Source organism: Mauremys mutica, chromosome 6 (genome assembly GCF_020497125.1).
Source record: "Mauremys mutica isolate MM-2020 ecotype Southern chromosome 6, ASM2049712v1, whole genome shotgun sequence".
Lineage (NCBI taxonomy): Eukaryota > Metazoa > Chordata > Testudines > Geoemydidae > Mauremys > Mauremys mutica.
Genome location: NC_059077.1, coordinates 88,049,064 through 88,062,308, shown reverse-complemented (window position 1 = coordinate 88,062,308; position 13,245 = coordinate 88,049,064). Strand labels below are relative to the sequence as shown.

The following is a 13,245-nucleotide window of genomic DNA, read 5'->3' as shown; positions in this document are numbered from 1 at the left end:
CACCCAAAAATGTACCAACTACCTTGCAAAATAAATGGATACGCGGCTGGCCTGAAGATCATATGTTCTAATGGCATAGCTGGCAATCAGCTAAGTTTTAAGAAAGAGGCAATGCCATAAGGCAGAGTAGGAAGGTAGCGAGGTTCTCAGAGCAGCAGATCAGATATCTGTGTGTGTTGGCACTGGTGTGAGGTGCAAAGCAGTGTTTGAGAGAGGAATAGGACTGTTGGTGGATCAGGTGACCCCTTTGTCATTTTATACATTAATGGGCTGATGTGAGCTGTGGGTAAAGTGGTTAATTCTGGCCTGGTCTAAGATGTGGGGCTGTTAGCTAACGCAGCTTTAAAATTCTGTTTTCTAACTTAGTTATGCCACCAGTGTGGATGGGGCACAGTTCTAGGGAAACTTTTGAGACCATGTACTCACCCAGGGCATGATTCATCCCTGGGTTATTCTGGCCTGGGCCTTTGTAACCCGAGGATGGTGGCAGAAAGCCTTCTATAAGAGGGGCTCCAGTGGCACAGCTCTTCTCTGGGGGCCCTCAGCCAGCTCAGTCCAAGGAGTGGGTACCTGATGGGCAGCACACTGAGTGCATGCCTTCTCACCCACCTGGGATTCTTATGGCGCCTCAGCTACATGTTAAAGCTGCCCACACTCGGGAAAGGCAGCAGTGCAAACACTCTGCCCTCTTCTGAGGGGAAATTTCTTTCCTCTCTGCCCTAGATGGGTGCATCCTGCTTGATTAGGGTTCAACCGAGCCTCTAGACTCAAGCAGTTTTTAGAAGCTGTTTTTAAAAAATCAATCCCTGTCCACATTAGCTTGCAAACCTTCCAAGGGACGTAGATTGGTATCTTCTGTGATTTTAGCACTATTGGACATAGTACTTCATAGGAATAATCCTTGAAAAGTTTCATCAATAGACAGTACTCCTGACAGCTGCTTTTCCCCTGCTTGTTTGGGTTTCTTAAAGTGGTGGAAGCACTGGATTGGGGCTCGGGAGGGTGAGGTTCTAGGCCAGCTTTGCCACTGGCTGCCTTTGTGGTGCAGACAGATCATTTCACCTCCCTGTGCTTCTCTTTCCCCTCCCATCCTTTGTCCATCTTGTCTATATAGTTTGTAAGCTCTTTGGCACAGGAACACTCTCTCACTGTGTCTATCTGGCATGTAGTACAGTGGGGCCCTAATTTAAGGTGGTACCATAATACAAATAATGGGCAACAATAATCTTGGTGGCCTTTAGTAGTGATCTTATTGCTTTCCCCATTATTTTGGGGAGAGTTTGGATTTAATCTGAAATTTTCCAACAGAAAAGGTCTCTCTTGAATGTAGATCCATATTCAAGTGGTTAAAGAGGGGAGCTAGAGTAGTCATGACCATTGAAGTGTAGGAACGTGGCATAAAATTTCGTCAGCCAGCCAAAGTAGAAAAATCAATGATCGGAAGATGTGTTCCCATGTTGAGTATAGTTATAGCAAAAAGCATGTCGAGAGCAAACAGCATCCTCTATGGAGAGGAAGAGGAATGTGCTGAGGAAAGAGAGCCTCAACTATACACCCCCACGTGCCCTCCAAAATATATATCCCAACAGATATCTAAGGCTCATGCTGTATTGAAGCCCTCTTTTGCTGCACAGATTGTTTCTAAAGCAAATGTTCATGGGGAGATAATACACCATCTTGTTCTGTCTAAGAAGCTCTTGTACACAGCTATGAGTTGAACCAGTTGAGAGGGGAAGTCCGAGTTTTTCCTGTCTGTGGATCAGATGTCTATTTAGTAAAGATGGCTATCCCTGCGTACAGTTAACAAGAGAAAAACTACACAACTTTTGACTGTTTTCCTAGCTATACTACTTAGATCATGCAGATCAGTGACTAACGAGCAATTGATCTACTATTTGCTACAAGCAAGTTGTTGCTGATAGACTAATACAGGGGTAGGCAACCTATGGCACGTGTGCCGAAGGCGGCACACGAGCTGATTTTCAGTGGCACTCACACTGCCTGGGTCCTGGCCACCAGTCCAGGGGGCTCTGCATTTTAATTTAATTTTAAGTGAAGCTTCTTAAATATTTTAAAAACCTTATTTACTTTACATATAACAATAGTTTAGTTATATATTATAGATTTACAGAAAGAGACCTTCTAAAAACTTTAAAATGTATTACTGGCACGCGAAACCTTTAAATTAGAGTGAATAAATAAAGACTCGGCACAGCACTTCTGAAAGGTTGCTGACCCCTGGACTAATATTTAAAAAAAAAAAAAAAAGCTTAAATAACGATAGTCAATCACATGTAGCTAGAACATCTGGGAATTACTTGAAAATAAATAGTGCAAGACAAATGCCATGTACTCTTTAATCTTTTAGTCATCCAGCCTGCACTTTGTTATTTCTGTACCATTGCAATTGCAATACTTGAACTTCAGGCACTTGGCCTTTTTTCTGTTTCATGTTACCTTTGTACTCTCCAGGCTGAATAAATTCACTTTAAAAAGTTAACAATAAACAAAACCGTGTGCATTGGTCAGCAATGGTTGGACAGAAGTCAGTGAAGTTAAGATCAGAAATGCTCACTGTTTTGAGAAATCATTCACAGGCAAAAGATAATCTGGATAGAGGAGTTGGGCTCTAAACTGAAGTGAAAGGAATAGCATTTCATTGTTTCTCCATTTTACATTCAAATTAGTTGTAAATACTGATGTAAGACTGCAATTACCAACTACCAGGGTCAGTGCAGGACAATTTCAGAGCTCCTTACAAAGCCATTTGAATGGGGCCCCACAGCTGCATTTTGGAAGGGTCAGTGTGCAGTCTTCTTGACACAAACACTCTCAAGTGCCCAAAAGTCCAATGCCCAGCTAGCTGTGGGGGGTTCAGCACCCCAAGTGTAGGGCAGAGGAATAAGTAATGTCAGCAGAACGTGGGGGCGGAAGGAGTGTTAATGGAAGGAGTCTAGTATAGGAATGAAGTTACACCCTCAAAATCTCCAAATCAAACAGCTGTCCATGAACATGTTGTCCCAGTCTCTTGCTTTCTTTGCATTCCTTTTGGTACAGAATCCAAATCAAGGCCTCTGTGCTGATGTTCACAGCCCTCTATGGTACTGCATCTCGCCTCTTCCTCCACAGCCATGTCCTTACAATGTTGTCGAACAATAAACCTTTAGTAACTCTTTTCCCTAAAGGTTTGTAAGGATCCTTCCTTCCACCCTGTCATCTTCACTAAGCCAATTCAACACTGAAGTCATCCCATTCATCAGGTGGGAGGGATAGCTTAGTGGTTTGAAAAATAAAATGAGCAGATGTTGCTTGCCATGTGGCTGAACAGTAATAGCTCTAGTGTGTGATTACATGTACAATTTTTGAAATGGTTAGTTTGGTTGGCTCAAAAAAACATTTTGTAGAGCCTATTAAGGATCTGATCCAAAACTCACTGAAGTCAGTAGAGTCCATCCACTGATTGATGTGAATTTTCGATCAAGCTGTCTATGAGAGAGTCCAAATTTAATTTTATGCCAGATTTTTCTTTCATGTGTTTTGAGTAGCTTTCTTTGGTAATAAAAAAGCTAGTCTCTCTTCCAACTAAGCAAGATAAAATGTATCCCCTTGCTCAAATGCAGAAAGCTGCAAGCAGTTGCAGGAATGGCTTGTTGCTATGTATTCGTTATAGTTCAACCCTGTTTGTCAGAAACATTTCAGGGCCATCTAAAAGTAAGGATTGAATAGTCAGTTTGCAATTTCTGGATAAACTGCTCATGCTAGGAGGAAATGTGACATTAGGATAAATGGGGTTTTACTGTGTAATCGGGTTTGGTGTGTATCCAGAACCATGTTCCCTACTTTCTAATTATCAAAAGAAAGATTTTTTCCTAAGTAAAGTTGAAAGGCTGCAATTGTTTCCAAGCCATCTAGACTGTCTTGATTAAAGGGATACTGTTAACTAGTTTGGGAACAAAATTTAGGTTATTTAATTATTATTTTTATTAATAATAAAACACATTTTGTAAACGCAAGTCTTTACAGGCTATCTCAAAATGTCCAATCAATTTTTGTGTTGATTTAAAGGGGCAGTGTCAATGTCAAAATGACACTGCTGTCTGAAACGTTTTTGCTTTTGTTTATAGTAACTGAAAGATATGAGAGACAAATATAAAGTTCAATTATATTAATATAGCGTCTTAGCTTTAGAACAGAGCACACAGTACAATACATATAAAATAAATACGAGTTTTAAAATCAACACAACTCAATAAAATTAATACCAGTTCTTTAAAAAATACAAAAACAAAAAACAGAAGTTCAGCCTTGCCCCAGAATCAGTTACAACTTTAAAGTCACAATCCCTGCAACAATATACAAAAATAAACTAACAAGGGTTAGAAATGCATTATTTCATTTAGGTCATAAGGAGTCTCTTTTTCATATATTTGTTTTAGCAGTTTATCAGGCAAATAGATCAAACCCCCTGTAATAGAAACATTTTCACTACATAGCAAGTATTCTTGCTTTTGAGCCAATGCAGTAAAAGGCATCTGAGCCAGAAATGGGGCTAGACCTTTATTTTCTGAACAAGTTACCAGAAAGTAAGTAGTGTGGTAGATCTTCAACTTAGCTAAACCTGCATGGGCGAAACTCCTCTCCCCCAAACAGGCTATCTTCATAGTTTGAAAACAGAGTCACAAATGCCCTCCTCGACATATTTGAACAAAAGTATTTCTCCAAACTATGTCTGCTCTTTGAAGAAGAAAGCCAAGGGGGCAACTGCCATGTCCAGTTGTTTGAAAATATCTTCTGCTCTAAATTTAATGGAGATACCACACACTTGCCTACATCCCTAGCCAGGTCAAGTTGCAACAAGCACAAGGAATGGAGAGAACAACGGACTTTCAAAAGCCAAAGTAACTCTAGGGGTTGTGTACTGCTCAGCTGTTCCCCCAGACATAACCTTGGACGATGCTGTAGATTCATATGCTGAATACTCAGCCAATAATTCAATATAAAGGCATTGAGCTTCACTCAAAACAGCGCACTTCCCTATCTCTGCCCTAAGTAAAGCTGCCAGGGTGTAATTTGAGAGGCAGAGCTTGGGAGAAAAATATTATTTTCCCACAGGGTTTTTGTTTTGTGCATTTGATAGCACTTTGTGTAGTTCCACATAGCCTGTGTTACTTCTAGTTGTGTGGATTTTTCACGTAGCAACATCAGGAGACAGAAATGTTCTTTGAAAACAGGAAAATGTGTCTGCACAGCTACAATAATTGGCAGCCGGGGGTTGGGAAGATGTAATACCTGAAACTATTTTTAACCAAGTTTTTTGAAGTTGAATAGCTTTCAGGTTGTCCCCCATTTTAAACATTTACCTAAAGAGCTATAACCCAAGCATTTCAGTAATCTAGTAGTGCACATGAACCTGAAAGAGAGTAGTCTATTTTCACTTGCCACAAATAAGTGAAATGCAAAATAAATATATTTTTCCTCTATTTATATTGTTTGTTAAATTTTAGAGATTCCCTGGGTTTTCATAATCAATAGTGTTAGAAAAATAATTTTCTTACTGTGGTTTTTAACTCAAGTCCCTTTCCAAATATGCCCTGTGAAGTTAGTTACTATTACAAAATCTGGATTTTATCTTTTGACCCTTGAAATGTGAGAGCAGTGATAGATCTGTGTTTTAAGTAAACGTTCCTTCATCTTTTTTCCTATTTTCTGGTTTGTATAAAGATTAATAATTAAAATGTTTGTGTTTACAGGGAGGCTGTGTGGATTCAACAAACCAGAGCCTAGTTCTGCTCCTCATGACCCTTGGACAGCAGGATGTTTCCAAAGTCCTACTAGGACCTCTGTCTCCGTACACGTAAGTTGTTCTCTTTAACTTCAATATCACATCTTGTTTAATTTGCAATTAATAAAATAACAGGTATTTTTGTGCAGAACATTTCATTTGTGGCTATGAACAGACGTACTTGTACTGATCATTTAATGATCAGCACATCATAAGTTACCTAGTGTTTATTTTTATACAAGGAAGAAGACTTCCTTACTTTCCTATTTTCCCTCTGATTCTAAGGCAATTAAACTTTCAGAGGCCAGTTTGTTGTTGGTTCTTGGTCTTGGATTGTTTACACATCAATTACATTTTTGTTGCCTAGCATAAGCTGTCTTATTTTGCCTAATGACCTCTGTTGTAGTTGTGCACATAATGGAATGTATTCTGAATGGCTGACTAACACCAAGATCATATCCAGCTCATGGCATGAGTGTCAAAGAGAAACAGCTCAAGGGTGTATCTTGTTGAGACGCTTGGGACCCTGGATTCTTAGAACTGTTATGGATTGCATTTTATTTTTGCTTTGGCCTTTTTTCTAACAGTTTTTCAAGGCAGTTACCAGTCTGAAGAGAGAGAAGTGCTGTGTTTCCCCATTGTTGGTTGGGATACAGAAGGCAAAAGGCATGCAGCTTTCCTGTTATCATAGCTGGCTGATGAACAATTGACTAGACCAAAGCAGTTACCAGAGACTGAATTGATCAAAGAGTACCCCTTTAAGGGAAAGGGGAGAGATGTGCATGTGTGGGGATGATATCAAACAGTTAGAACATGAACTGTCCTTTTTCGGTTATCATGGTACCGGTGCTGTATACGTGAAAGGTACAGTACTGTGATAACTGAAGAATGATGGTGCCATCACATGAGAGCTACAAACTGCATAACTGCTACCAAACCCTGATACCTCAGAAACCAACAGATCCACCAGAGTTGTGTGGAAGGGGGTTTGTATGGATTTTGAGGGGAGCAATGGAGGATTATCTTTATGGAAGGGGTGAAGTAGACCATCACAAGGTGAGTATCTACTTAGTGTTCAGTAATATCATCCAACGTCAGTGATTACACTATGCAGTTAAGAGTGTAATAATCTGATATTTTACAGTTTCAAACCACAAAGTTTGTAAAACATTAATTTTTAAGTGGACTGATTTCAGCTGCTTTAGTTGTTGACATTCTTGTAACGGTAGTGCAGGGTGGAGAGGTTTGGCAGTGGAGGAGGGTTACTATCAAGATCAGCATGTTTCATGTGAGATCATGTAAGGGTTGTTGGGTTTTTTTCTGTCTGCAACTTCTGTGCTGCTAACATTTAAGGGTTGAGAAATCTGTCTCCACAGCTACTGAGCATAGATGCAGGAGATATTTTAAAAAATAACAATGAGAAGCAAAACACTATTGAGTTCCACGCCATAGGCCCTCACCCACCCACTCTTGTAATAGACCCCTAATCTCTGGCTCAGTTATTTAAAAGTTGTCACCGATGGAAAATCCACCATCACCCTTGCTAAATTGTTCCCATGGTTAACTACTCTCACTGCTAAAAATGTACACTTTGTTTCCTGTCTGAGTTTGTTTAGGTTCTACTTCCAACCATTGGATTGTGTTATACCAGGGGTTGGCAACCTCTGGCACACGGCTTGCCGGGGTAAGCACCCTGGCAGGCCGGGCCAGTTTGTTTACCTGCCACGTCTGCAGGTTCGGCCGATCGCGGCTCCCACTGGCCGCGGTTCGCCGCTCCGGCCAACTGGGGCTGCGGGAAGTGGCGCAGGCCAAGGGATGTGCTGGCCACAGCTTCCTGCAGCCCCCATTGGTCTGGAGCGGTGAACCGCGGCCAGTGGGAGCCGTGATCGGCCGAACCTGCAGACATAGCAGGTAAACAAACTGGCCCGGCCCGCCAGGGTGCTTACCCTGGCGAACTGCATGCCAGAGGTTGCCAACCCCTATGTTATACTTTTCTCTGTTTCAACAAAAAGCCCATTATTAAATAGATGTTCCCAATGTACCTATAGACTGTAATCAAGTCACCCCTTAACTTTCTCTTTGTTAAGCTAAATAGATTGAGCTCCTTGAGTCTGTCACTATAAGGCATGTTTTCTAATCCTTAAATCACTCTTGTGGCTCTTCTTTGAACCCTCTCCAATTTATCAGCATCCTTCTTGAATTGTGGGCATCAGAACTAGACCCAGAATTAAATCAGCAGTCCCACCAGAGCTCGGTACAGAGGTAGAATAACCTCTCTATTCCTACTTGAGATTCCCCCATTTGTGCATCCCAGGATCTCATTAGCTCTTTTGGCCATAGCATCACACTGAAAGCTCATGTTCAGCTGATTATCCACCATGACCCCCAATCTTTTTCAGAGTCATTCCTCCCCAGGATAGAGTTCCTTATCCTGTAAATATGGCCTACATCCTTTGTTCCCAGATGTATACTTCTACACATAGCCATATTAAAACGCATATTGTTTGCTTGTGCCCAGTTTACCAAGCAATCCAGATCTCTCTGAATCAGTAACCTGTCCTCTTCATTATTTACCACTCCCCCAATATTTATCATCTTCAGACTTTCAGTGCAGATTTTGTTTTCATCTGGTCATTGATAAAAACATTAAATAGCCTGGGTCCAAAACTTATCCCCACTGGAAACAGAGTCTATCAAGGACAATTCCCTGTTTACAGTTACATTGTAAGACCTATCAGTTAGCCAGTTTTTAATCCATTTAATGCATGCCTTGTTAATTTTATAGTCTAGTTTTTTAATCAAAATGTCAGCTGAAACAATTTGACAAAATCAACACAAATTCACAAAATGTTTCAGTCGTGGGGGGAAAAAGCTTTGGCTATAAAATGTCACCCAGCTTTATTGTCAAACACTTCCTGAGATCATCTCATTGTTTGGGATTTGGCATCATGTTTTAACCAGAACAGCCTCAAAAAAATAGGAGGGTGTGTTTGTCTAGTGGCTCTATAATATGCACAAGGGATCATAAACTGTAATTGGCTGGCTGATGTCTGGGAAATGTGTATATATAGACATTTAAATGTTGAACAGACTCTTGTCATCATAGTTGTGTGGTTGGGGAGTAAGTAAACCTGGAGTGAAAAGATCTGACAGCAAATTCTGTAATAGATCTGCCTTCTTATGAAGGCAACCGTTAGCTAGGGCTGTGTTTGTGCAATATACCAACATTTCTAATTGGTTAGGCCACTTTAGCTAGCTTTGGGACAGTGTGTCACTTGGAGTCTAAGGATATGTCTACACTACAGCTGCTACAGTTGATGGAAGGGGTTTTTCTGTCAATGTAGTTAATCCATCTCCCCAAGAGGTGGTAGCTAGGTTGACGGAAGAATTCTTCCATAGATGTAGCTGTGTCTACACCAAGGGTTAGGTCAACTTTGCTACAGTGCTTAGGGCATGGAATTTTTCACAGCTTGGAGCAACCTACAAGGTCGAGCTAACTTTTAAGTGTAAAGTCAGCCTAACTTTACTGCTTGAAGTGTAAATCAATGTCAGAGAAATGACTTGTGGCAGCGATAATTTAGTGAACTACAGAACAAGCTGCTTTGCCCATAAAAAAACTTTTAAGTGCATGTGCAATTGATGTATCTCTCTTCATTTCACTTTGCGGCCTTCTGGAAAAAGAAGCTACTTCTGTAAACACTTTTTGTTTTGTTCAAGGCAGTGGTTTTTGTTTGAAGTTTGGGGAGAAGTGGAATGCTGCACACCATGCTGCACTCTGTTTCCCCCTGCAGACTGACAAGGCTGCACCTGGAGGTGGCTTCCATACATTAAGAACTGCAAGTTTGTGTGGACACTGGCAGCCTCTCCACCTCCCTCTTTTCCCTGATTTCCACCCCTCGTACTTACGTGACAAGACAGAGGAGGATTATTAAACACTGTCCCAAAGGAAGACCACAGTTCTCTGCCATTTCCTGCCAAATTCTGTTTGCTTTCACTGCTCTAAGAGGTTTCTGTATGGAAGAATGGCCTGCTCTGCTCTGTCTCTTCCATTCTCCCACAGTGTGCTCCTGGTGCTGCCCCCATTTCTGGACCATCCCACTATTGGGGGAGTGCCTTGGGACTTCCTTAGGTCTTGTAGTGCTTCAGCAGTGATTTTTGTCTCTCTCTTGCCTCCTGCGTCCTCTATGTCAGGAACTATTTCTTAAAATAGCATCGGGGGGCGCAGAACTGAAAAAGAATTTGATCTCAAAAGTGTGATCAATATAGTATTAAAGCTCTTAGGACAGGCTACCTGCCAAAAGAAGGCTCAGGAATGGTGTGCATGTCCCTCTTTCCAAAGGCTAAGCTTATCTGAGAAGAGAATCTTGGGAACCTAGCAATTGTCCCAGTGGATTAAACCAGCAGTTCATCCACTTAGATGTCTCTCTAACTGTGGTTGGTACCAGCTTCAGAGGAGAGGGCAAGCATCGCACAGTGAGCAATTATCAATTTTCCATTTTGTTGCCTTTCAGTTTCATTGACTATCCCCAAGGCGCATCTCATTTACCTTCTTTATACCATTCATTATTTTTTCTGTCATATCCACTCCAGTTTGTCTCCTCTTCAGAGCTGCTTTGTTTAATTTGTTTTGTCTCTCTTCCATAGAGAAGTCTTTTCAGACCTGTAATCTTGAAAAAATACATTTTCAGGTGTAAACACTTTTCCAAAAGAAGTCCAGAATCTGAATTCTTTTTTTTTTAAAGCGATACTGTTAGATTCCAAAGATATTTTAGCAGCGGGGAGCTTGTAAAACTGATCAGATATGTGCTTTTGAATCTGCTTACTGTATTCCGCCCCCCCCCCAAACATTTTGAATTTCCTTAGCTACCCTCAAAAGTATTTTTCAGAAATTCCAGTAAAGTTCAGTACTAAACATTTTTGGGGGGCAGAATGGATAGGGAACTGGATTGGGAGACATGGGAACTGGATTCTATTCTGATTCAGCCACTGACCTGCTGTGTGGTCAGGTTATGCTCCCTCTGTGTCTCAGTTTCCCCTCCCACTCTTTGTGTGGTCTATTTAGATTATTAACTCTTCAGGACAAAGACTGTCTTTTTGTCTTTTTTTTGCAGCGCCAGGCTCAGTTGGCGCCTTCATCTTGGCGTTGCTATAATACAAATAAGATTTTTTTCAAACCCATGCACCCATTTTCCTACCTCTGTACCAAGTAGCCAGAATGTGGGCGAGAGAAGCTTTCAAGCCACACAGAGCTCGAAAGCGTGTCTCTCTCACCAACAGAAGTTGGTCCAGTAAAAGATATTACCTCACCCACCTTGTCTCCCTAAAATCCTGGGACAAACACAGCTTCAATTACATTGCACATCTCATTGAACGTTAGTCTGTGCTCTACTTACAGGGCAAGACCTCTGTGTTAACTAAATGAGTAACTGATTTGTTGAAGATAGTTTAACACTTTTCTTTTTCTTTAAAAAAAAAAAACAAAACTCTCTTGTCTTCTCTCCCTTTCAGAATTGAGTTTCTGCGACATTTGAGAAGCTTCTTCCAGATTATGTTCAAAATTGAAACCAAGCCATCTCATGAAGAGCTCCAGGGTGGAGAGAAAGTCTTAATGACGTGTGTTGGCATTGGATTTTCCAACCTTAGCAAGACAATCAAATGATAAAATATCAGCAGCTTTTCCGAAAATGTGACGTCAAAACGAGTACAGCAGAGATGTGGTTTAGCATCTTACATACAACATGGTTGAGCCTCTTCTCCTTCTTTTCCCCCCAGACTAACGTGGTGGTTGCTGTATGCAACTGTCTTTAAAAGTATTGACAGTTTTACATTTTTATGGAGGAGTTAAGGAAGGAGACCTTAACAAAGGTGACCAAAAAGAGAATTGCAGAGCAAATAATTTCTCAAAATATGTGTGTGTCGGGGGGCGGTAATTACAGAGCCCCATCTAAGAAATACCAACATTGAAATAAACTGAACTCAAACTAGAACAATAGTTGTTGTTTTTAAGTTGTATGTATACAGAATTTGTCAAAGGCCTCAATCCTGAGAACACTTATGCACATAAAGTTATGCATATGAGTAGTTGCATGGCCCTTCATGGAACTATTTGCATTTATAAGGTCAAGTGTGTACATAAGTGTTTGCAGAATCAGGGTCTGAATCTTGAGTGTACATTAGATAAGGACCATAAAGACAGTGGAAAGTCTCTTACTGATGTTATGGGCTTTGTTCAAGCTTAGTGAACTGCCGGGTGTGGGGATATAGAAGAAATATCTGCCATTTAACTTTTCTGAAAATTAGAATATGTAAAAGATGTTTACCTATACTGATGTAATTCAACTTTCTTGCTCCCGGAGGCAGGGGGAGATCTTTTGACTAGGTATCTGCTTTGTAAATTGTTTTGTTTCAGATCCTTTATTTTACTATTAGAAAAATTGCTCGGGTTTGTTTGTTTATACAGTATTCCAAACACTCCAAAACTGGACTGTTCTGATCATTTGGGAAAGGTAGCCACAGGGTTTTGGTGGATTAAATGTATCACATCTGGATATTGTCTTGTGTGGATGCAATCTTTGTGGGTGAGGAGTTTGGTTGGGGTTCCTTTCTTAATGTCTGTTGGGTATCTTTCAAATTTCCAAAGGATGAAATATCCCACCGGGAAAGATCTTTTTTTCACACAGCAGAGGTGAGTGGTAGAGTTTAATATTGGACTGCTCTTATACAAGGAAAAAGTATTAAGCACATAGCCACAGATTGAAGTAGTTTTCCTCAGTATGACAAACAATGAGGATGACTAATTTAAAATAAAACCATTTCAAACTGTGCCACTGGCTGTTACAGTGGTCATAATCCTTTATAAACTATATTGATGCAATATGCTTTGATTAATATAGTATTACGCCATTAGAAAATCATGAGAATGCATCCTTATCCATTACCATTGTAAGAAATGCATCTGTAACATGACAGGTACATGTTGGATCCATATAGGAATTTGACGGAAGACTGTGTATATGTGTTGTAAATTATTGGCGGCAACAATACTCAGTATGTACTGTACTTGAAATTCTGTGTTTTTGTAGCAATCTGCCTACACATTTATTTAGAAAAATAAAATTGTGTAGATTTTTCTAACTGAGGCTTTTCCCCTTTTTTAATTTTGTTTTTCCCCAGACTAGCACTCTGAATTTTCAAAAGATAAACAGCTCCTCTAAACTGATACGAATGTGATAATTGTCACTTTCTAAAACTTCTGGGAAGAGCAAAATAGGGGTGACTTTTTCTTTTGTTTTTTTTTTTTAATACAATGTGTAGAAATTACTGTGAAAAGTGATAACGCTGGAATATTTTGTACCCTGTCATACACATCAGTGAAGGGAGCTGAGATGTAGTTTATGACATGGCACAGCCTAGTTGATATTACTATAACTAAAAAGCATGTCATGCCTTCATTGATATCCAGG

At 40.3% G+C, this 13,245-nt stretch overlaps 1 protein-coding gene across 2 annotated transcripts in view; it reads left to right on the top strand.

The window, feature by feature from the left end:
• The window catches only part of RCL1 (RNA terminal phosphate cyclase like 1), a 103,097-nt gene extending 90,181 nt beyond the window's left edge, over nt 1-12,916 (top strand). For both annotated transcript variants that reach the window (XM_045021906.1, XM_045021903.1), the window contains 2 exons: nt 5,751-5,854; nt 11,291-12,916. In XM_045021906.1, coding sequence (XP_044877841.1) covers nt 5,751-5,854; nt 11,291-11,441 — 255 coding nt within the window. In that variant the 3' untranslated portion in view covers nt 11,442-12,916. The remainder of the gene's footprint in view (nt 1-5,750; nt 5,855-11,290) is intronic.
• The last annotated feature ends 329 nt before the right edge of the window (nt 12,917-13,245 follow it).